Raw genomic sequence first — 24635 nt, forward strand, 5'->3', positions numbered from 1 at the left:
TTATTATCATGTAATAATACTAACATCTGTACTCTGTTAATATTATCCCAATTATTTTCAGAATACAGCTGTCATACATTTTGTGTACATGTATATAACTTCAGTGAATTCACATACATGGACAGCCATATGTGAATACATCTGGGCAAGTCTATGACAACTCACCACAGCCAACTTGCTACATCAACTTGCCACATTGCTATGGCTAATTTGCTATGGTCAATTTGCTGTGGGACACTTTCCCATGGCCAACTCGCTGCGGGAGAAGAGTTACGCTAATACCAAAGAAATAGTGGAATAGAATAATTAAAGAAAGGATGCCAAAGGAGGAACAAAATGAAATGTGAATGTCACAAATTAAAATATTTTTTAATTATTTTAATTAAATTGAAGTGTTGAATTGTCCCACAATGAGCTGTCTCATGGTGAGTTGGCTGTGGTGAGTTGACTGTGGCGAGTTGTCCCATTCTGCCTGGCACACATAGTGCAATCTGTTTAGAAACAGATGGAGGTAGCTACACTAACCATAGTTTTCATTTATGTTTCTGTTAAATTACATTATGATATCAATTGAGAGATTAACTTCATCCTTGACATCCTTTCGATGTTTTCTCTCAAAACATGGTTGTGTCAGCAGACCTGGGAATCTCAAGGAAGTAGCAATTTGATGAGATCGTTGCATTGTTTTTAACATCAGTTATCTCCACTATCTTGTTACTAATAACATTATTGATGCCTTTTAATTTATTTATTTATTTATTTATTAAATTTATATACCGCCCTTCTCCCAAAGGACTCAGGGCGGTTTACAGCCAGATAAAAACACAATTGCACAAAAATTAAAACACTTTTAAAAAACTGATTCAATTAAGGCCGAAACAAAATTTAAAACTATAATTAAAACCATAATAACCCCTATTAAAATTACTTTAAGCCAGACCTTCAGCTCGTGATGGAAGGTCCGGAGGTCAGGGAGTTGTCGTATCTCTGGAGGCAGCTCATTCCAGAGGGCAGGTGCCCCCACAGAGAAGGCCCTCCCCCTGGGGGTCGCCAGCTGACATTGTTTGACTGACAGCACCCTGAGGAGGCCCTCCCTATGGGAGCGCACAGGTCAATGGGAGGCTATTGGTGGCAGTAGGCGGTCTCATAAATAACCCGGTCATGCCATGGAGCACTTTAAAGGTGATAACCAACACCTTGAATTGCACTTGGAAGACCACTGGAAGCCAGTGCAGCTTGCGCAGGAGAGGTGTTATATGGGAGCCTCGAGTTGCTCCCTCTATTACCTGCGCAGCCCTATTCTGGACCAGCTGGAGCCTCCGGGTGCTCTTCAAGGGGAGCCCCATGTAGAGAGTGTTACAGTAGTCCAGGCGGGAAGTGATGAGGGCGTGAGTGACCGTGCCTAAGGAATTAGTTTTTAACATTTGGATTTTATTATTGTTTTTATGTAAGCCACCGAGAGTTGCTTAATTATGAGATGTGGCTGTATAAATGTAATAGATAAACAAGCAATTAAGTCCAGAATTAGATCTTAACTTAAATATGTTTAAGTTTCTGAGTACTCACATAAAATATGTTTGTCATCTGTCATCAAGCATCAAAATTTTGAAGAGCAAATGCAAGGCATGAAAACACAGCTAATTCAACTGAGCACTTTACTTCGCTTATTAGATAGTGGATTCTGCAACTATTTGGGTATGTATACTTTTTTAAAAAAAAATTCTAGATATTTCTTTACACCATTTTCTTGCATCAATTATTTTATTAGTTTTCAAGAGTCTTTGGTTTTAGATAGCAACTTTCTTTATGCATAATCTTGACCCAAGTTTTTTTAACCATGTTTTGTAGAGTGTTAAATTTATATTTATCAACAAATAAAGTGGTTTGTAGAGCAAGCCATCCTGGTCCACACATCTCTAACCCTAAAAAGCAGTCTTTATGCCCTAGAATTAAATATAATTCAGATGACTGTTTCAGCCTCTTTGTTTTATTCTATTTGTATTTATAGTTAAAATAACTTTAGGTATAACTTTGGATATTACTGCATTTTTCCTGAACTAACAATGAAACAGTTATGGCAGTATTATATAAATTACCGTATTTTTTGCTCCATAAGACGCACTTCCTTCTCCCAAAAGTGTATGGAAACGGTGCCGGTCGTTTGGTGACTAGTAGCCGGGCCGTAGCGGCGAGGTCCTATTACAGTGCTGAACCCCGCCACTTCTGTCTTTGTCATTACTCACCTTTTCTGTCTCTTTTCCGCAGTGCCGGAGTCAATAGGCAGAGCTGGCACATGAGAGGACACCTATCTGTGGTTCTCTCAGGCTCTGCCTGATATTTTTTTGTCTTGTTTTTTTCCTTTAAACCTAAGTGCGTCTTATGGTCTGGTGCATCTTATGGAGTGAAAAATATGATACCATGTTTATTCATAGCTTGATTATTTCACCCAATAATTTCTTTCTAATTGTCTTTTATTGTGAAGTTAAAATAACCTTCTAAGAGGACTTATGGATGTATTTCCCCCCCCATTTCTTTAGAATCTCAAGATTCAGGCTATCTTTATTTTTGTTTCCGATGGCTTCTAATAAGATTTAAAAGAGAATTTAGTTTTCAAGATATTCTTCGCTTATGGGAGGTAAGATGTGCTTTATGACAACATTTAACTTTTGATACTCAACAAGAATGTTCAAATTTTTAAAAACATACTGAATATTTGTCATATTGAAAAAACATACTGAATATTTGTATTTGCACAGAATACAATTTAAAAAAATTACCTAATGAAGTGTACATAATGTTCTTTAGCCACACCAGCATGATACATCAATACATCATGATACTTCTAAAAGCAGATGGATCTGGATTCATTTTTGTATGGATCTGGAATTTTAAAGGGAAAAGTTAAGTTTCTACAATCTCTGCTCCTTAACATTATCCTTTCTTACATATACTAAAACAGCAAAAATAAAGAAACTGAAAAAGCCAAAATCTTTGATATGGAAGACATAAAAATATGCTGTCAGGCTAAATTTTTTGTATCCCTGATACCAGAAAGTAACAATTTGGTAGAAGGGTTTGCCTTTATTTTTTCTCAAAATGGTGACTTAGACCTTTTTTATATGAAAAATAATTTTATCATTAAAAATGAATAAACTAAAACATACGCAGTATAGAAAAATTAAATAGAGGACACTCAAGGTACAGATACTGTTAAATTTTGTAAAGAAAAAAAAAGATTTATGCATACATTGAGATCAATACACATTTCAAAGCCAAAATTATATAATCCTGCAGAATCAAAATTTTAGTTTTTTTAATCGCATAAAATGGAAATCATAACATTGATATCTAGTTGAAGGACAGAATCTGGAAAGAATCAAGTTTCCTGGAACAATCTGAGTCACATATATATAGATGGCTATAGCCATTTATCCTTGGATCTGGTGTTCAAACTATCACACATCAAATCTAGGTCATGCCCATGTTATTTCATTGCCTTCTTTTGAATCATACTGCTGAGTATTAGATGTAGAATTTTAGATGAGATCTATCTAATGTAGAAATACACCTTTTTAAAACTGTAATATACTCTAAAATATTATTACTGTCCAGAGCCCCTCTATGAGAAAGATGGATAGATAAGTTTGATAAATAATTAAAGTTATCTTTTTTGGGTAGCACTGCATTGTTGATTGAAGTTCAGCTTATCGAATAGTTCACATCTGAAATTTTTAGTGTGTATCAAAATGAGCAAGGTAAAGGTAGTTTTCTCTGTCCAGTCTTGTCCAACTCTAGGGCGCAGTGCTTATCTCTGGTACTTGACTGAGGGAGCCAGCGTTGTCCGAAGACATTTTCCGTGGTCATGTGACCACCATGGCTATATGTCAAAGACACACGGAATTCTGTTAACTTCCCACTGATGTGGTAGTTATTAATCTACTCACATTTTTGTATGCTTTTGAACTGCTAGGTGAGCAAGAGCTGGGGCAGGAATGGGAGCTCACCCCATTGTGTGGCACTCTGGTCTCAAACCTGTTTTTTAGCACTCCCTTATTAGCAGCATAAGAAGAACCTGTCTACCTTACTAGTTGGAAACCAACTGTGTTACTTTTTATTAGATTTTTTTATTCAACATATTTATTCATTTATTACAAGCAGTGTAGTGGCCTAGTGGTGAAGACACTCAAGCCCTACTTGGAAAGTTGACAGCTCAATCCTAGGTAGGGGCAGATGTTTCTGTTAGTGCTCAAAGAAAAAAAATATCTGCTGCAAATTCCATATGGCATCAAGAAGGGCATCCGGCTAGTAAACACTCAGCTCCCTCCACCCACCCCTCTTTTAAGGGATTGCAGGGTTGTAAAAAGGGAATTTTAAAAATTTATTAATTTATTAAATAATGTACCCTACTACCCTGCACTACAAACAAATAAATATTTTCTCCCCATCTTCTGTACTTTTTGCAAGAGATGAGATAATGTCCCATTTGTAAAAAAATAAAAATAAAAAGAGACAAAGACTACTGAGCTGTCAAATGTCAGGAGCAAACATGAGAAATATTAATGAAACCATCTAATTTCTCAACACTTGCTTTTACATTATCAGAATTCTTGTTCGTTTTTATTCTTCTCTTGAAGAATATATAGATTCATTCTTAGTCATGCTGAAGTAGTTTTGTTTCCTGACTGTCTACAGTATGTTACTTACCCTATTATGCCAATTTTTGTTTTTGTTCCCTGATTTTCTATAACATGTATTCCATTGTAATAATTTTTAAGTCTCATTAGAGATATCTAATGTTAGTTGTAGAAGGCTGATGCTAACGGCATATTGATTGCTCTGCCTTTTTTCTTGTCAGGGCCTTCAGAAAAAGCTGTAATAAAAAATGAACTATACAGACAAAATACAATACTCTGTTCATAAATTATATAGATAAGGGTTTCATTAGAACTACCAACATTGAAATAGTCATAGCATTTAATGAAATCAATAATTAAAAGTTATCTTTTTGGGTAGCACTGCATTGTTGATTGAAGTTCAGCTTATCGAATAGTTCACATCTGAAATTTTTAGTGTGTATCAAAATGAGCAAGGTAAAGGTAGTTTTCCCTGTCCAGTCTTGTCCAACTCTAGGGCGCAGTGCTTATCTCTGGTACTTGACTGAGGGAGCCAGCGTTGTCCGAAGACATTTTTCGTGGTCATGTGACCACCATGGCTATATGTCAAAGACACACGGAATTCTGTTAACTTCCCACTGATGTGGTAGTTATTAATCTACTCACATTTTTGTATGCTTTTGAACTGCTAGGTGAGCAAGAGCTGGGGCAGGAATGGGAGCTCACCCCATTGTGTGGCACTCTGGTCTCAAACCTGTTTTTTAGCACTCCCTTATTAGCAGCATAAGAAGAACCTGTCTACCTTACTAGTTGGAAACCAACTGTGTTACTTTTTATTAGATTTTTTTATTCAACATATTTATTCATTTATTACAAGCAGTGTAGTGGCCTAGTGGTGAAGACACTCAAGCCCTACTTGGAAAGTTGACAGCTCAATCCTAGGTAGGGGCAGATGTTTCTGTTAGTGCTCAAAGAAAAAAAATATCTGCTGCAAATTCCACATGGCATCAAGAAGGGCATCCGGCTAGTAAACACTCAGCTCCCTCCACCCACCCCTCTTTTAAGGGATTGCAGGGTTGTAAAAAGGGAATTTTAAAATAGATTATTTAGGAAAAGTTAGGGTTTCTTTTCAGATACAATTATAGAGAACTAAATTTTAATTCTAGTGGTGAAGACACTCAAGCCCTACTTGGAAAGTTGACAGCTCAATCCTAGGTAGGGGCAGATGTTTCTGTTAGTGCTCAAAGAAAAAATATCTGCTGCAAATTCCATATGGCATCAAGAAGGGCATCCGGCTAGTAAACACTCAGCTCCTCCACCCACCCCTCTTTTAAGGGATTGCAGGGTTGTAAAAGGAATTTTAAAATAGATTATTTAGGAAAAGTTAGGGTTTCTTTTCAGATACAATTATAGAGAACTAAATTTTAATTCTAGTGGTGAAGACACTCAAGCCCTACTTGGAAAGTTGACAGCTCAATCCTAGGTAGGGGCAGATGTTTCTGTTAGTGCTCAAAGAAAAAATATCTGCTGCAAATTCCATATGGCATCAAGAAGGGCATCCGGCTAGTAAACACTCAGCTCCTCCACCCACCCCTCTTTTAAGGGATTGCAGGGTTGTAAAAGGAATTTTAAAATAGATTATTTAGGAAAAGTTAGGGTTTCTTTTCAGATACAATTATAGAGAACTAAATTTTAATTCTAGTGGTGAAGACACTCAAGCCCTACTTGGAAAGTTGACAGCTCAATCCTAGGTAGGGGCAGATGTTTCTGTTAGTGCTCAAAGAAAAAATATCTGCTGCAAATTCCATATGGCATCAAGAAGGGCATCCGGCTAGTAAACACTCAGCTCCTCCACCCACCCCTCTTTTAAGGGATTGCAGGGTTGTAAAAGGAATTTTAAAATAGATTATTTAGGAAAAGTTAGGGTTTCTTTTCAGATACAATTATAGAGAACTAAATTTTAATTCTAGTGGTGAAGACACTCAAGCCCTACTTGGAAAGTTGACAGCTCAATCCTAGGTAGGGGCAGATGTTTCTGTTAGTGCTCAAAGAAAAAATATCTGCTGCAAATTCCATATGGCATCAAGAAGGGCATCCGGCTAGTAAACACTCAGCTCCTCCACCCACCCCTCTTTTAAGGGATTGCAGGGTTGTAAAAGGAATTTTAAAATAGATTATTTAGGAAAAGTTAGGGTTTCTTTTCAGATACAATTATAGAGAACTAAATTTTAATTCTAGTGGTGAAGACACTCAAGCCCTACTTGGAAAGTTGACAGCTCAATCCTAGGTAGGGGCAGATGTTTCTGTTAGTGCTCAAAGAAAAAAAAAAAAAAAAAAAAAAAAGTGACCACGCAACATTGAAATAGTCATAGCATTTAATGAAATCAATAATTAAAAGTTAGCCAACTATTTTTCTCCTGATGTGATTATCTCTCCAGAAAAAATAATAATTTGGTGACTGGATATTATAGATATAATCAGTCTTAACTGACATGTAAACTGAACGATGATTCAACTCAAATATCAAATACAGGCTCACACAGCTGTTAAAGAAAATGTAAGAGGTGAACTAACGCAGTGAGCTTTATTTAAAATGAGTTGCATTTAATTTTATTTAAAAGATTTGTATGTTTGCCCTTCTTAATATTTTTTTATTAAAATGGCCAGAGTCTTGTCTTTTATTTATCAGCAACTTTAATGTTTTACCAGGTGATGTGGACAGATTTGCCTTGTCAGAATTTCCACCTTCTTATATGCTGTGCTATTCTGGAATCTGAAAAACAACAAATAATGGAGAAACATTATGGCTTCAATGAAATACTTAAGGTATCTGTTAAATTGAATTAAATTGAGACTATTTTTCTATCCTTTCTGTTTTGGATTTGCAAAATGAATAGCATTTCATTCTAGAAATAGAGCACAACAATGATGAAAATCATCTTGAATGTATTTGGGTCAATATAAAAGGGGTGAAAAACGATATTGCCATAGGTCTATACTATAGGCCACCCAACCAAACAGAGGAAGTAGATGAACTTTTTGCTAGTCAGCTAACTTAAGGTATGTAGGAAGCACATCACAGTAGTAATGGGGGATTTTAACTACCCTGACATCAACTGGGAAACAAACTCTGCACCAAGTGGAAAATCCAACAGGTTCCTAACAAACCTAGCAGACAACTTTGTTTCCCAAAAAATAGAGAAGGCGACAAGGGGGTCAGCCATATTGGACTTAATTCTCACTAACAGAGATGAAATGATAGAAGGTGTTGAAGCTACAGGAACCTTGGGGGCAAGTTTAGGGCCGGTTTAGCTCTGCCTGGTAAGGCCTGTTATTAAGAACACAAAGCCTGCAATTACTGCAGGTTCGAGCCCGGCCCAAGGTTGACTCAGCCTTCCATCCTTTATAAGGTAGGTAAAATGAGGACCCAGATTGTTGGGGGGGCAATAAGTTGACTTTGTAAATATATACAAATAGAATGAGACTATTGCCCTATACATTGTAAGCCGCCCTGAGTCTTCGGAGAAGGGCGGGGTATAAATGTAAACAAAAAAAAAAAAAAAAAAGTGACCACGCAATATTGGAATTCAACATTAAGCAAATACAAGTAGTAGAACAAAGTCAAACTAGAGTCTTGGACTTTAAGAGAGCTAATTTCAATAAACTTAGAGAGATCTTGAGAAGGATTCAATGGATGAGAATCCTCAGGGGGAAAACAACTCAAGAAGCTTGGGAAATTTTGAAAAGTGAGATTATAAAAGCACAGTCTAACACAATACCAATGAAGAAGAAAAATAGTAGATCACAAAAGAAACCAGCATGGATGCATAAAGAACTATCTGACAAATTGAAAGACAAAAAGGACAAATATAAAAAGTGGAAAGAGGGGCAAATAACTAAGGCAGAATATCAGCAAATAGCCCGAGCCTGTAAAGATGAAGTGAGGAAAGCTAAGGCTCACAATGAACAAAGGCTAGCGACAAAAGTAAAAAATAATAAAAAAAGCTTCTTCCAACATGTTAAAAACAAGAAAAAAGTCAAGGAAACAATTGGCCCATTGCTGGGAGAAAGTGGCAAGAAGATGACAAGCAACAGGGAGAAAGCAGATCTACTTAACTCATATTTTGCATCTGTCTTTACACAAAAGGAAAAAACAATCCAACCTATCAAAAACAGCACTACAAAAAACAGATTAGAAACACAAGTTAAAATAGGGAAGAAAATGGTAAGTGAACACCTGTCTACCCTAGACGAGTTCAAATCACCAGGACCGGATGGATTACACCCCAAGGTTCTGAAGGAACTGGCAGACGTGATCTCAGAACCACTGAACTATATCTTTCAAAGATCCTGGAGCACAGGGGAGCTGCCAGAGGACTGGAAAAGAGCTGATGTAGTTCCCATCTTCAAAAAAGGAAAAAAAACAGATCCAGGAAACTACAGACCTATCAGTCTGACCTCAATACCGGGGAAGATTCTGGAAAAGATAATCAAGCAACGAATCACCGAACACCTAGAAGCAAACAAAGTAATAACCAAAAGCCAACATGGGTTTGTCAAAACAGATCATGCCAGACTAATCTTATCGCATTCTTTGACAAAATGACAAAATTAGTAGACCAGAGGAATGCTGTTGATATAATTTACTTGGACTTCAGTAAAGCATTTGATAAAGTAGACCATAACCTACTACTAGATAAAGTAGAAAATGTGGGTTAGACAGCACCACCACCAGATGGATTCGTAACTGGCTGACCAACCGCACTCAACGTGTAGTCCTCAACGGAACTACATCCACATGGAGGAAGTATGCAGTGGAGTACCCCAAGGCTCTGTTTTAGGCCCAGTACTCTTCAACATCTTCATCAATGACTTGGACGAGGGATAGATGGGGAACTCATCAAATTTGCAGATGACACCAAGCTGGCAGGAATAGCCAACACTCCAGAAGATAGGCTCAAGTTACAGAAAGATCTTGACAGACTTGAACATTGGGCGCTATCTAACAAAATGAAATTCAACAGTGAAAAAGTAAGGTTCTACATTTAGGCCAAAAGAACAAAATGCACCAGTACCGTATATGTGGTACCTTGCTCAATAGTAGTACCTGTGAGAGGGATCTTGGAGTCCTAGTGGATAACCATCTAGATATGAGCCAGCAGTGTGCAGCAGCTGTTAAAAGAGCCAACACAGTTCTGGGCTGCATAAACAGAGGATAGAACCAAGATCACGTGAAGTGCTAGTACCACTTTATAATGCCTTGGTAAGGCCACACTTGGAATATTGCATCCAGTTTTGGTCGCCACGATGTAAAAAAGATGTTGAGACTCTAGAAAGAGTGCAGAGAAGAGCAACAAAGATGATTAGGGGACTGGAGGATAAAACATATGAAGAACGGTTGCAGGAACTGGGTATGTCTAGTTTAACAAAAAGAAGGACCAGGGGAGACATGATAGCAGTGTTCCAATATCTCAGGGGCTGCCACAGAGAAGTGGGAGTCGGGCTGTTCTCCAGAGCACCTGAGGGTAGAACAAGAAGCAATGGGTGGAAACTGATCAAGGAAAGAAGCAACTTAGAACTAAGGAGAAATTTCCTGACAGTTAGAACAATTAATAAGTGGAACGACTTGCCTTCAGAAGTTGTGAATGCTCCAACACTGGAAATTTTTAAGAAAATGTTGGATAACCATCTGACTGAGATGGTGTAGGGTTTCCTGCCTGGGCAGGGGGTTGGACTAGAAGGCCTCCAAGGTCCCTTCCAACTCTGATGTATATTGAAGATATAGAATAAGAAGTGAGAGAGGGTTAATGAATGTTAGTAGTCAGCCGTAGTTTTTTTGTGATGAAAGATGTTCAATGTTGAATTATTTATTAAGAGTTTTTATAAATCAGATTATTCATATACAGAATGACGGTTATTTGATTTATAAAGCATGTAGTAGAGTGAGTTTCTTGTTCTGAAGCAGCCACAAAGCTTCTTATGTGCATTGCTCTAGGACAGAGGCGTCAAGGTGAAATAGGAAGTTCTTGGTTGAGTGAAATTAAGCTATGGAATAATAAAGTTACCCATGGTTATAATACAAGCAAAACACTCAAGTCTATTTCAGTGTATTAGTTCACAGAAAAATGGCAATCCATATAGTATGTTGTCCAATCTTAGTAAGCAGCTTGTTGGCTGTGGCCTAGCAAAAAGAACTGGCCAGCTTAAAACAATTGTATCAAGAATACTAAATCCAATTGGTGTGTAATTTATGTACCATACTTTATCCAAAAGATATTTCGAAATTTAGAAAAAATTACAGTATATTTCCAGTGAAAAGAAAGATTGGATAAATAATAAGAATGTCACATTGTTACCATATTCTCTGTATCTAAAATGCTCCTTCAATTTTAAAATAGATTATTTAGGAAAAGTTAGGGTTTCTTTTCAGATACAATTATAGAGAACTAAATTTTAATTCTAGTGGTGAAAATGTTTTAAACAAGATAGCAATAACTTTTAATAAAATATGCTATATATAAATTAAAAATAACACACCAGCTTTTTTGAGGCTGACCTTTTTTGCTTTATTTTATAAGCATATCAATGAATTGTCTATGAAAATGGACGTGGATGATGTACTTTGCAAAGCAGAAGCTGTTTCTATGCAGATGATGAATTGCAAGGTAAACAGTGAAATGTATTTTATAAGCATTCTATGAAGAAATCATGGGTTGTTCCAACTGATCCTTCAAAAGGTGGACAACAGTGTTTGGAAATATAGAACACACAGAGTGATTGCCTATCTTGCTGCTGCTTTTCCTATGGCAACTTTGTCTTTTAAAAAAAATATATCATTTTTATATTGCAACATGTTATTATACCCTGTCCAGAGTCCCTCTAAGGGAGAGATGAGTGATTTAAAAGTGAAAAATAAAATGAAACAAACAAATAAATACATCTTACTTTCAGATTTTGCATTTCCTCTATTAGGAAAACATAATATGTTGCGGAATTCCTTGAGACTGAACCTTTTCCCCTCCTTTTTCGTTAACTTCAAGGTTGTGTGCACACGTGAGACAAGATTAAAGAAAAGCAGTAAGCCATATTAATGTGCAGCATTTCCCTAGCCTAGGAAAGTAATAGGTTCTGTTGCAGTATTGTGACTCCTGGCTATTGTATTTTGTTGCTTTTTTAGGGCTACTTGCTACTCACTTTTTCCTATCAAACAATAAATTGTATAATTTGATACTTCATATATCTACATTTATAAGTCATGTTCATGTCATTTAATTTAGTTCTGCATTAGGAAGTTTGGTATTTTTGGCTGGGATATTGTTTCAAAGGGTATAATTAGAGAGGAATAACATCCTAGCAATCAAAAAGAACTTTTGTCTTCTTTTCTTCAAAGGAATTACCTCAAGCAATTTGTGAAATTTTGGGATTAGAAAATAGTGCTATGACAACACCAGATTCAGATGCTGGGGAAGATGAGGCTGTTGATGGGATGAGTTGCCTTGCATCAGCATATCCAAACGTCTCTTTGCCTGTTGCTGTTGCCAACAAAAGAAATGAAAGAATTCAACAAGTGATACACACAGACTCCACAAACTAATGCTTGTGTAATTGGTTGTATTGTTCAACAGGCAGTTTATTACAACTGTTTTGTTTCGGGCACTTGGGTTGATATTTTGTGTTGACTAAGCTTTAATGAATTGGGAAAGAAATCATGTACTGTAATACTTCTGCATCAAAGCTTTACATGACATTATTTTTATAGTTTCTTCTACCAAAATAGCCTTCCGTTTTTCCAGTAACATTCCTTAATACATTTGTATAAAAGTGCTTTTTTTTTGTCTTCAATGAAATGAGAATCAGGCAGTGTGAATGGCATGAAATAAGGGATCTATTCCTTGTATTTTGAAAATACCTGGGCATGGATAGTTTTTGGATATCATTAAAGTGTTACAACTCTTCTATACTATTTCCTAAGTTAAAGTTGGCAACTTCCATAACACAGCTTTGTAAATGAAAGGATTGTGTTCTTTTTCTAATGTTTACAAAGACACTTAAGTATTTGTGCGGACTGAATGTAGATTTGAAATGAAAATTTACATCTGTGAAGTCCCTGATCCTGAGTTTTGCATAATCTAGGATGGCATTTTTACATTTCGCACCTTTCTTATGCATACATACTTATGCTTTCAGAATTTCAGATGTATGAATATTAAAGGATAACTCTATTTTTGACTAAAATAACTTTGGTTGGTAATTCAGACAATTTTGTCCAGATTTTAATATACAGTTCAAGCCTAACTATTTTTGAAAACCATTTTTCTAAATAAGGATACATGTCTGAATATATTCAGGTTCTCAACTTAATATTCTTAGCAAGGGTTTCTTGCTCATTTAACTAATAATGTTTATCTTTGCTGAATAGTAGTATTACTGTTTAATAATAACCAATCTAAATTGCCTTTATATTAGACTAAACTTTTTGAGAACGGATAAAAATAAAGATGAAATTTTAATTTCCTTCCTTTGGTTCTGCCTAAGCTCGCTCTGGTGACTAAGCAAAACCTGGAGTTTCCTACGGTAGATAATTATATGCATATGAGAAAAATATAAGATTATACTATGCGATTATTTGATGTTTTACAGTAATGTAAAATATAATTTCATGTATTTGTTTCTATCTGAAGAGTATTGTACATATTATGAAATAAAATGCAAAGTTTACTTAAAGATGTTTAATTAAGACATATTTAGTTGAAAACCAAAAAAAGAGTTCATACATTTCCAATGTTTCATGAGAGACATTTAGTTCTTTTATGGCATAACACTTTGGTTATAAAATAAACAGGCTAGTGATGGAAAAAATTAAATTCCTTGTCCTATAGTAATCAGTGGGGTTGTATTCGTAAATAAGCAGTTGAATTTTGGTTTTCTGAAGATAAGCTTGAAAACACAAATGTGATCCTCATGACATTTGTCAGGATCTAGAAATCCCTTTTTCGTAATGACTTCCTAATCCATGTTCTGGTAATAGAAAATCTGGCTTGCTTTCTCCAATATGATTAAAGGTAGCAGGGTAGCTGTAGGAAAAAGGGAAGGAAATATTAAGTCATTCCCAATTATCAAATGCAATCTGTCTCCAAAAGATTCGATTTCTTGTATATGCATTCTGAAAAAGAACTTCCGGAGAGTGAAGAAATATGCTGTGATTTTGGTTGCTCAAAAGATAAAGCAAATGGTTGCATTAATGTGAGAGAACTGATGAAATGGCAAGTAATTAACACAGATATCAGAAGGTGAGATCTCTGTAGTCCTTGGCTTTAATTTGTTTGGGATTCTTATCTTTTATCAGTTAATAACAAAATACCCCATTTGGCAAATGGCAAGAAAGCAAGACCCAGCATCTCTAGGTTTTCATTTCCTGCTTACAGGAAATAATTTTTGGATTATCTTGCCCTTTTTGTTCTCTCATAGAACTTTGGCTTTTACATTATCATGTTAATACAATTGCAGGATATATATTTTTTCTACTGCTGTCTGTTGGCATGATTCCAAAATGAACACAAAGCTGACATGGAATCTCTCTCTCTTTCTCTTTCTCTCTCTCTCTCTCTCCCTCTCCCTCTCTCTCTCTCTTTCTCACACACACACACACACACACATACACACTCTTTCCTTAATACTTTCTTTCCACGTCCTAACATAGAAAGAAATCTGGAAAGTATAATTAGGATATTTATACGCATAGTAGGAATTCTTATTTTTTTCCATTTTATTTACCTTACATGACAACTTCATTATCAAAACCATGCTGTATATATCTTCCTAAAAATAGTCAGAACTGAATGATTGTAACACAATAGTCCCAGTGATAATATTTATTTAAAAAATATCTGACATGCATAAAGCCTGTCTAATTTAAGTCAGCCAGTTGGAATCAGAGGAGACTGTTAAGGAAGGTAGTCCCACCATTTACAGTAGATGCAACCACAGGCATCCTCATGCAACCAAATTAGCTCTTCAATAGATATAGGAGTGGGACTTTAACGAAGTAATGAGCATTATGGCACTTGTCCCATAATGAATTGTTAGAATTCTAGAAACCTATATCTAAATCGTGCCAAAATTCTTAGGAATTTAGCTTCACCTGTATTTGATTAAAGAACACATCCATGACTCTAAGCAGAATTGCCTAATTGGATTCTTATTTTCTGGAATTGGATAATAAAATATATTTAAACATTTGCACAATCTCTACACTTCAGAATTCATGCACTAAGTAAAATTTATTTTTATATATGATACTTCACCAATAAGTAACAGAAGGATGCCTTTGGTCTAATGTCAGTTGCTAAAGTCAATCTTTCACACAGTTGCCTCATTTATATATTCAAAGTAAGTAAAGGAGGAATGGTAACTCAATAAAACATCTATATAATACTTCTAATCCTGTAATCGCACTCATTGGATTATAGTGTGAAGGCTTCTGACAAAATTAAAACACTTCTGGGAAAAGTATCAAATTCTCTTCATTCTTTTTTAAAATGTAATGTTTATTCAGTGACATGAAAGGTGTATTTCTTGTTAACTGAAACATCAAGCTGCCCATCTTGCTTTGAGTATCAATCTTTGTAATGGAATGCCATGCAAATGTTCAAATGGCTCCCTTAGAGAAAGTGCTAAACCATTTCTGAGGTCTACTGATAAAAGTATAGTACTTTTAAAAAATAGTCCAAGTCCAAGGAAGCAAACAGAAATTGCTAGTTGCTGTATAAGAGGACAGAAGAGGAGTCGAGAAAGAAGTGTGCTTCTCTGCCACTTTCATGTGACAATCCTCATCAGTCTTTCATCAGTTCTTCACGAGGCGTATATAAACCCTTGCTGGGGGAGGTGAGAGGCACTTGAAGTGTTTCTTGTTCAGCATCAGAGTGCTGAACAGCTGGACAGCTCCCTGCGGGCAGCATTGCAAGCCTGTTTCCTTCTGCTCTGAACAGAAAAAACACAGTAGGGCTCCCACCATGCAGCCAGCAATGATGATGTTCTCCAGCAAATACTGGGCGCGACGGGGCCTTTCACTGGACTCAGCTGTGCCTCAAGAGTACCCATTATCCAGGAATGTAACTGTAAGTATCAAGCGTTTAAAGATACCAAACCATTATCTTGTCAGATTGTTTTAGAAATGTTCAGGCATTTCCAGATGACTGTTCTTTGGGGCCTTTTTACTGAACAAATTTATTTGTTTGCTTGTTCAGAAAAAGCTTAGGAATCATTACTTTCTCTCTGCAACACAATTGTCTCATTACAAATTATCAATTTTTTTTTTAGAGAAGACATATTTTTTGAGACAGAACTTTAATTTGATTGTAGCCTTCATTTTTGTGATGAATGTTCCTAATGGTGGAAGTTAATCCAGTCTTTGTGTTGAAGACTTACTTTCTCTGCCTTCGATGTTTTTTAAGTCCACATTTTCTAGCCACTTACAGCAACTTATATATATATAAATACATTTGGAAAGTAAGTTTTTTCCCCCAGGGAAAACGGTTGAATTTACATATAAGATTAAAAAAAAAAGATTGAATGCATTGCTGAAATCATAAAACACAGGGATGGCAGTCATTGTGGCTGTCATTTAAAATAAAAGCAGAAGGGTATAATATTTCAAACTATGTGAATACATAGTATACTACTATTACTACAACAAATCATATTATGATCTGGCCCTCTATTAAAAAGATGATAAAGCTTTTCTTGAAAATTCAATCATACCTCTTTGGGCTTAGTTTTATACATAAAAGAAGACATAGAGAAGAAACAAATCTACCTGTTACACACAACCTTTGTTATAACATTAAAATGTTTAACCCTAAATAAATATTGAAATTCTACACATTTTACAATGTTTCCTCAAATAATTTAAGATTAAGAAGCTGGTTCTTGCTCTCTGATGGTGTTATTGTCACAAAGTTATTTCTGTGTGTGTGTTTATACTTACATCCATCTGTCTATATATCCATTTCTATCTGTCTCTAGGATGGTGGTAATGATGATGTTTCCTAGAACAGCCCTATTGGCTGTTTTCAATTTAGCAATCCACAACTATATTGTGATTCTGATTATGTTTCCTTCACAAACTGGCTGGCTATATTGTAATATAATGGACTTGTACTTCTGTATATAAAGCCTCATATTGTACACAATTATATATGTCTTATCACATTTACTTCACATTCTCTGATTGTTTGAGATATCGACCTTTTAGCTTCTCCCAGAAAGTATTTCATTTTCATAAAAACTAAACATGCTACATCATTTTTTATTTGGGTTAAGATAGGCAACGTTTGAGAGACTCTCTTAGGTGTATTTTTTAAAGATTACTAAAATACACTATAAGTATGTATTTACAGCATTTTAGTAGGGTTTTTAAAATATCATATAGCTGTATAATCACTTGATTGTGATGTTAAGACTAGTGTGGTTTTCTTAAGCCAAGTCTAGCAGATTAGTTCAATTGATAATTTAACAGCAGTTACTTTGTATAAAAAACTTCTAAATTTATGTAAGAATATAGGTTGTTGTGAACAAACACCATATCTAAGTAACATGTTTTACTAGATTAGAGCTACTGCTAATTTCTATGTTGGTTTTCTTGATCTTCATGGTTTTAGGTGGACAAAAGTAATTATCACAATTCTAAATGTTGTTTGAAATGTGGCAGGAAACAATTAAACATGAATTATACTTAGGAATAGCCAAAAGTTGAATATGAATATTTTTGGGAAGTTATCAGTGTAGATTATTTTCCTTTCCAGAGCAAAATAAGGTACTTGTTATTTTTTATTTAAGTGTAGCACAAATGCATAGACTTGTGTTAAACTGATTGAACTTGGCCTGTTCAGTTAGGAATCCTCCAAATTACATGGATAATTATTTTCTATTTGGAGGATTACATGCAAACCATATGACAATTGAAACATTTCTGTTTAACTTCATGCACAGTATAGCATCTGTTTGGGAGGCATAATTGGATAGAGTTTCTCAACTTGTATACCTTCTATTCATATAAAAAACCCCAGAAAAATACATATGGTTGTCATGACAATTTGCAAATTTTTTGCAGGCTAGGTGTACCAAACAAATACATTTTGGGGGATTATTTATTTATTTTTCCAAGGAATAGATTTTTTAAACTTATAATCAAAGACCTGAAAATCTCAATAAAAGGATTTTTGTATTGTTTGACTAACCAATAAAATATATGTATTTAATATTTAAATAAAGATTAAATGCTTGTAAAATGATAGAACTAAGATAAAAGAGTTCAGTTTGATAAACTTTACATGTAGTAAAAGAAATTTTTGCAACACTGACAGAGATATCATTTTGGTCAAATGACGGTAAATATCAAAGGTAAATTTAAATTGAGTGGCTGTAACAATTGCAATCTATTCAAGTATTTGCCACTGCTTATGTGTCCCTAAGAACCCTTTGCTTTATCTTTCATGCTAACTATACTTGAGCAACAATAAGGAATGGCTTTCAGTAGATTTTTAAAACTCTCCTTCCTACATTAGCTGCCTCATATGATTAAGAGAATTCATTGATGTTAATGGAAATAGCTCTAATGAATATCCTCATGTTAAAGGATACTAAATTCTTATCAACCAGGAACTGAAGCATGCTAATGTTGATGCCCATTGAAATTATATGGAGATATATGGCTTGCTTTTTGCAAGTTTACTGAGAAGTAATAAGGAAAAAAATAGATATGAATGAGAAAGGAGATTGTATTGAAGAAACCAAGAAAGGAATAGTAGAAGGAAAATTAAAGGAGAATACTGTCATACACTTTATGAAGCAGCAAATCCAGCTTTATTGCTCAACATTAAGTTGAAAAGGAGCCTAATGATACAGATCCCTAAAAAAGGATATCTGTATAATAATAATTATTTTTAGCAGAAAAATAGATCTACAAATTTTTAACTCTAACCACTGTAAAAGATATTCAAATGATGTGTAATATATCCTGAGATAATCTATAAAAGTGAAAGTTGGATTTTAAAGAAGCAGAATAGGAAGAGCTTATACACTTTTGAACTTTAGTGTTGAAGAAGATACCCAAGAAAATCATAGACAGCCAAGAAAACAAACGAAGAATCATCAAATCAATCAATCCAGAGTTCAAATGATGAGACTCAAGTAATCTTACTTTGACACATTATGTGAAGACCTAGCTGTCTGAAAAAGGTTCTAATGCTAGGAAAACTGAAAGGGAAAAAGAAAAAAAGGAAGATCAGCTGCAAGGTGAATGGATTCAGCTAGAGTAGTACAGCATGGCGAGAAAAGGTTAGAAATAGATCATCAGGGAGAAAATCAATGTGATCATTTGGAGTTACTTAAACAATAAAATCAATCAACACTAATTTAATTGTCTTTTCATCGATCCCACTTCAAATGAATGCATATTCATGATTCAAAATTAAGCTTCCTAAGAAAAAAAGGCAGAGATAGGATGGCCTTGACCATTCTCAAAATACTTTAGAAGTTGTTGTACCCTTATAGCAGAAATATGTAAGCTTCATTTAGCCAAGGGCTAAAATATTAAAATTCTAAATATTACAACACTTAGACTGGGAGAATAGAATAGAATAGAATAGAATAGAATTTTTTATTGTTTTTTTTAATTGTATTTTTTATTTAAGTGTGATTGGACACAAAAGGAATTTGTCTTGGTGCATATGCTCTCAGTGTACATAAAAGAAAAGAAAAGATAGGTTCATCAAGAATTCTAAGGTGCAACATTTAATGATAGTCGTAGGGTACAAATAAGCAATCAGGAAACAATATCAATATAAATCATAAGGATACAAGCAATAGAGTTACAGTCATACAGTCATAAGTGGAAGGAGATGGGTGATGGGAGTAACATCCCCCAAAGTGAAAGGGCAGAATAACAACTTTGATTTAAAGTTATCTAGGTTTAACTTATCCTACTCAAATTAATGTTTATTTTTATATCTTTAATTTTAAAATTATATCATTTGTAGTAAACTTTGAGGACCCTCTGGAGGCATCATCCAGGACTTTGTTGATAGTACAAGTTCTGAATATCCAAGTTATATATCCTAATTAACCATGTGATTGGAAGTAAACAGCTTTTTGTTAGATTTGTTAGTTTGTAGGCAGATAAAAAGATTGAAACCTTTCTATCTTGGAAATATTCAGAGGCTGTTCAATCTTTGCACTCACGAATAATGACTGATATGAGTGATTGAAACAGGATAAGAATTACTATTGGTCCACAATCAAAGATCCAGCTATTAGATGCATAATATTAATGTTCTGTAAGTTTTATTGATTCCCCATTTGACTCCAGATTAAAATAAAGATACTTGTCCATGTCTTTAATAGCATTGTAGATAATGATTTTGTTATGCAGAAAAGAGTAGCTGTCCCCCATGTTTGTTCATTCGTTCATTCATTCATTCATTCATTCATTCATTCATCCATACATCATTCAACATCATGACATTGTTAGCTTCTGTGTTACAGCCTGTATATTTAATTTCCTGTAGAGTGTCCGCTGAATAGGTTATTATAAATATAATAAACAAATATCTTCTCTTATTATAATCAGTTTCATAATAAGTGAGACTAAATATTCTCTTCCTTCATCTCCATCCAATAATTTTAATTCTTTAATTATAAAGTTAGGTTAAAACATTAAAAATGTAAGAACTGTAAAACAAGAGAAATAGTAAATATTTATATAATGGTATGAAATATATAAAGTATGAACATTTTGAATAAAAAACTACTAAAAGCACATTTTAAAAAAATTATATAAGTATATTTTGGCTATTTAAGTAAGCATCATATTAAACCTTGTTTCAATTCTTTTTTCCCCACATAATAAATGTTGAATAAATTGCTATGGTATCATTTAACTGTTATTCTAAATTCCTGCTACAGATGGGCAATGCTGAAAGCAAGATAATCCATTCAACCATGTGATCAAATATTTCCTTAATTAAACAAAGTTAATTGTGTTTTAATTAAAGTAGTGTAAGGGCATTCAGTGTTGATGAAAATTATGAACAACAATTTTTCATCACTTTGATATAGGGGATGTGTTGATTTTTCCAAGGAATTGTATTTATATGAGAAATTTCACTTTGAAAAATGTCTGTGGAGATTCTCAGTCATCCAGGTCATAGTTTACTCAAAGATGCTTTTTCAAAAGGCAACTGAATTGTTTTTTCCTAAGGAAGAAGAAGACATTTTGCTTCTCTTCCAAGAAGCCTAATTGAGTCTGGCAATGGAAAGATTACTTCTGACAGAATGGGGGAGGAGGTGGAAGGATCGTATTCCTTTGCAGTCATCTGATTGTTAACACTCTCCCTGAGAGCTCTTGAAGCTCAAGCTCACCTGTATCAGAATGCAAATGGGGGTGGAATCTTCTTGGAACAGCTTCAAGGGCTGCATTGTAGACTGGAGATAGGTGGTACCTCTCCCCCTCTGTTGCGAGAGGGCTGTTCAATTTTAACATTAATGCCCTGTCTCTTAATAGAGACTAATGTTAACATTGGGCATCCCTCTCTCAACAGATAAACCCCCAAATGGTCTCAAAAGCTCTCAGGGAGAATGCTAATGACAGATGACTGCAAAATAAATAAATAAATAATCCTTCCACCACCACTACCCATCCTGTCAGAACTAATCCTTCCTTCATCCCCACCATCCTTCCAGAACTCTTGAAGCTTCTTGGATAAGAAGTGAAACATCTTCTTCCTTAGGAAAAAACAGTTCAGTTGCCTTTTGAAAAAGCACCTTTGAGTTCACTTTGCAGAGTTGTTCTTCCATATAGAACAAGTTTTCATCCTATATAGAAAGATGCTTTAAGCCTGTTTTGCACTGAGCCTGTAAGTATGAATTGATATTTTTAAAATATGTACAGGTAATCCTTGAGTTACAACTGTAATGGAGCCTCCTCATAATGATTCTAAGCTGTTATGGTCATAAAATGGATCTGTCAAGTGATTGACCCAATTTTACTTTTTTTGTGGCGTCAATATCCAAATCGTCCTTTCATTTTATTTATCAAAGCTTAGGAAGTTTTCTCTGTTCTTTCCCTCAACCAATAAATGCTTTAAATTGTTGCTCAGTAAAACCATGCATTTTAGCCTTCCCCCAGCCCTATTGCAGACCCACTAGAATGAGAAATTCAGTTGTAAGCAAAAATGAACAAATCTTTCTAAGACAATAAAGAAAGTGCAAATTATATTTTCTATCAACTGCTTCTTTTATAATTTGAAAATTGTGCTCTTTGACTCTTTCCCTGGAATTCAAAGGCACCTGTGATGGAAAAGGGATGTAATGTTCTGCACATGATTCATGTTTGAATTTATAATGTAGACCTCAGACTCCATAAATGTTTTCCAAAAACTTGAGAAGTTTTTATTTTCAATAGGGAGCAAAATGTTACTTTTAAAAATAAAGAAAAACTGAGATTATAACAGCTTTCATTCCACAATGCTCTTTTGTTAATTTCATTTAGAATAATCTTTCTTTTATGTTTGCAACCTATAATTGCTAACAATCTGTAAAGGCCCTGAATGTGCTTTTTAAGAAAGAGGAAAAAAACCTAAGCAAACTTCACTTTTCAAAGAGCTGTATAAATTCTAAAATCAAATAGAGGAAAGGTTAATTATTGTTGAGGGGTACGTGGAAATGCTTATGATCTGTATTTTCTTTCAGCTAAACAAAACAAATTCTGGTAGAAGTGAGGATAAAAAGGCTAATAAAGGTACAAGCAAGAATGAGTCAACATCTGAAGGTGGTAAAACTGCTGTGGTGTTTTCTTTAAAAAATGAAGTTGGTGGCTTGGTAAAAGCTCTCAGACTTTTCCAGGTAAAAATTATTTTACTATTTATTTTCATAATAATATATTGATTGAAAAATGTGCATCGTGTTTGTATAAAAGATAATGTGCATGTTATGTCTATCACTGCAAATCACAAGACAGTAGATTCACTTACCACACCAATCGGTTGATTAGTGAGTAATCCAGCTGAGTTCACACACTGTGCTTGACCATTCCATGATTTATTAGCCAAACTGCCTTGGTTTGCACAATATGAACAATTAAAGTCAAGCAAACCACATTACAGCATAAAGTGAAGCTAATCATTTTATCATATATTAACTGAAAATCAGAATCTTGCTTCTGACATGCTAGAAGTAATTGTTTATTATGAATTGGCTTAGTAATAGTTTTGTAATTATTAATATCCTTGGATACCAAGATTGGTAGCAATACCTAGAAATGTTTTCTGTTAGCTTCAGCTAACATAGTCACCTAGAGTATGTTAGGTCACCAACCTTTCAGACCTCAGGAACCACTAAATTCATAATTTTAAATCCGGCGGACCACTAATACGCTCGTTGAAGCGCCTGGACTCCCAGTGATGGGATGGGGTCACTCAAACACTCAAAGAGCCATTTGGACCTGTTTCCCAAGAAAACAAAACACTGGAATCTCTCATCTCTCTCTCCCCCCTCTCTTTGTCTGTCTGTCTGTCTCTCTTTCCCTCTCACACATCTCTCTCCCCTTCTCTTTGTCTGTCTCTTTTCTTTCTTTCTTTCTTTCTTTCTTTCTTTCTTTCTTTCTTTCTTTCTTCCTTCCTTCCTTCCTTCCTTCCTTCCTTCCTTCCTTCCTTCCTTCCTTCCTTCCTTCCTTTCTCTCTCTCATCTTTCTCCCCTCTCTTTGTCTGTCTATCTCTCATCTTTCTTTCTTTCTCTCTCTCTCCCCTTTGCCTGTCTCTCTCTCCCATCACTTGTTGTCTGTCTGTCTCATCTTTCGCCTCCCACCTCTCTCTCTCCCACCTCTCTCTTTGTCTGTCTCTCTCATCTCTCCCCTCTCTGTCCATCTGTCTGTCTGTCTCATCTCTTTCTCTCTCTCTCTCTCTCCTCCTCTCTCTTTGTTTGTCTATCCCTGTCCTCATCTCTCTCTCTCTCTCTGTCTCTATCATCTTTCTCTCTCTCATCTCTCTCTCTCTTTGTCTGTCTGTCTGTCTGTCTGTCTCTCATCTCTTTCTCTCATCTCTCTCCCCCTCTATCTTTGTCTGTCTATCTGTCTATCTGTCTGTCTGTCATCTCTCTCATCTTTCTCTCCCCCTCTGTCTCTCTCTATCATCTCTCTCTGTCTCTGTCTCTCTCTCTCTATCATCTCTCTCTCTCTCTCTCTCCCTCTCTCTCCTCCCTCTCTCTCCTCCCTCTCTCTTTTTGTCTATCTGTCTGTCTCTATCATCTTTCTCTCTCCCTCTCATCTTTCTCCCCCCTCTCTCTTTGTCTGTCTGTCTGTCGGCACTCTCTGCGTCTCACGGGTGGTTCTTTGGCCTTTGTTGGTGCTGGATGCACCTCGGTCACTTGGGAGACGCACGACCTGCTCTCCGCCCCAAGACATTCACCCAACCCAGCTGCAGCAAATACTCCATGTCATAATGGGCTCCAGGAGAAGGGGACGCTATCTCTCTCACTGTGAAGCATTCTAAATTTAACTACACTGCAAGAGCAGAGGGCAGGCCATGGAGGCGCCAACAGCAGCAGCAGAGAGAAACATTTGGGCCAGGCCAGTGTCTCGGGCCCGAGAGGAAGTTGCACGTCTCCCCGAGATACCGAGGTGTGCGGAGCACCAACAAGGGTCAGAAGAAATGCCTGCAAGACCTATCAAGAGATGAAGCTTTCACTCATGCTCTGGAATATGGAGCAAATCTCCATTCCCCACCCTTCACTTCTCAGGCCAGGCAAGGAATGACTGGGAGGGCAAGGAGCAGGGACAGCCAGTGGTGGGATCATCCAACAGGAAGCCACAGCAGGGGGAAGAAAGAGCCGTGGGTTGCTGACACCCATTGCTTTGGCCCGACTGCACCCCCCTTGCACCATTACCTTGTTCCGGATGGTGAGGGCTGCACTATTCCTTGTAGGTTGCATCTCCTGCAAAGTTGCAAGTTGCACGTAGCTCCCTCTATA

The 24635-nt window shown here is 35.7% G+C and overlaps 2 protein-coding genes across 4 annotated transcripts in view; both read left to right on the top strand.

Moving 5' to 3' along the window:
• Nucleotides 1–13331, top strand: part of TBC1D15 (TBC1 domain family member 15) — a 50307-nt gene extending 36976 nt beyond the window's left edge. The window contains exons 13-17 of the mRNA XM_058191870.1: nt 1596–1695; nt 2538–2635; nt 7323–7439; nt 11192–11278; nt 12004–13331. Coding sequence (XP_058047853.1) covers nt 1596–1695; nt 2538–2635; nt 7323–7439; nt 11192–11278; nt 12004–12207 — 606 coding nt within the window. The 3' untranslated portion in view covers nt 12208–13331. The remainder of the gene's footprint in view (nt 1–1595; nt 1696–2537; nt 2636–7322; nt 7440–11191; nt 11279–12003) is intronic.
• A 133-nt stretch (nt 13332–13464) lies between these two features.
• The window catches only part of TPH2 (tryptophan hydroxylase 2), a 102488-nt gene continuing 91317 nt past the window's right edge, over nt 13465–24635 (top strand). Inside the window, exons 1-3 of one of the 3 annotated variants that reach the window (XM_058191873.1) lie at nt 13465–15743; nt 18650–18654; nt 22362–22514. In XM_058191873.1, the coding sequence (XP_058047856.1) occupies nt 15626–15743; nt 18650–18654; nt 22362–22514 (276 nt within the window). In that variant the 5' untranslated portion in view covers nt 13465–15625. The remainder of the gene's footprint in view (nt 15744–18649; nt 18655–22361; nt 22515–24635) is intronic. The other 2 variants (XM_058191871.1, XM_058191874.1) reach the window with 2 other exon arrangements.

This window comes from Ahaetulla prasina, chromosome 7 (genome assembly GCF_028640845.1).
Source record: "Ahaetulla prasina isolate Xishuangbanna chromosome 7, ASM2864084v1, whole genome shotgun sequence".
In the NCBI taxonomy this organism is placed as follows: Eukaryota; Metazoa; Chordata; class Lepidosauria; order Squamata; family Colubridae; genus Ahaetulla; species Ahaetulla prasina.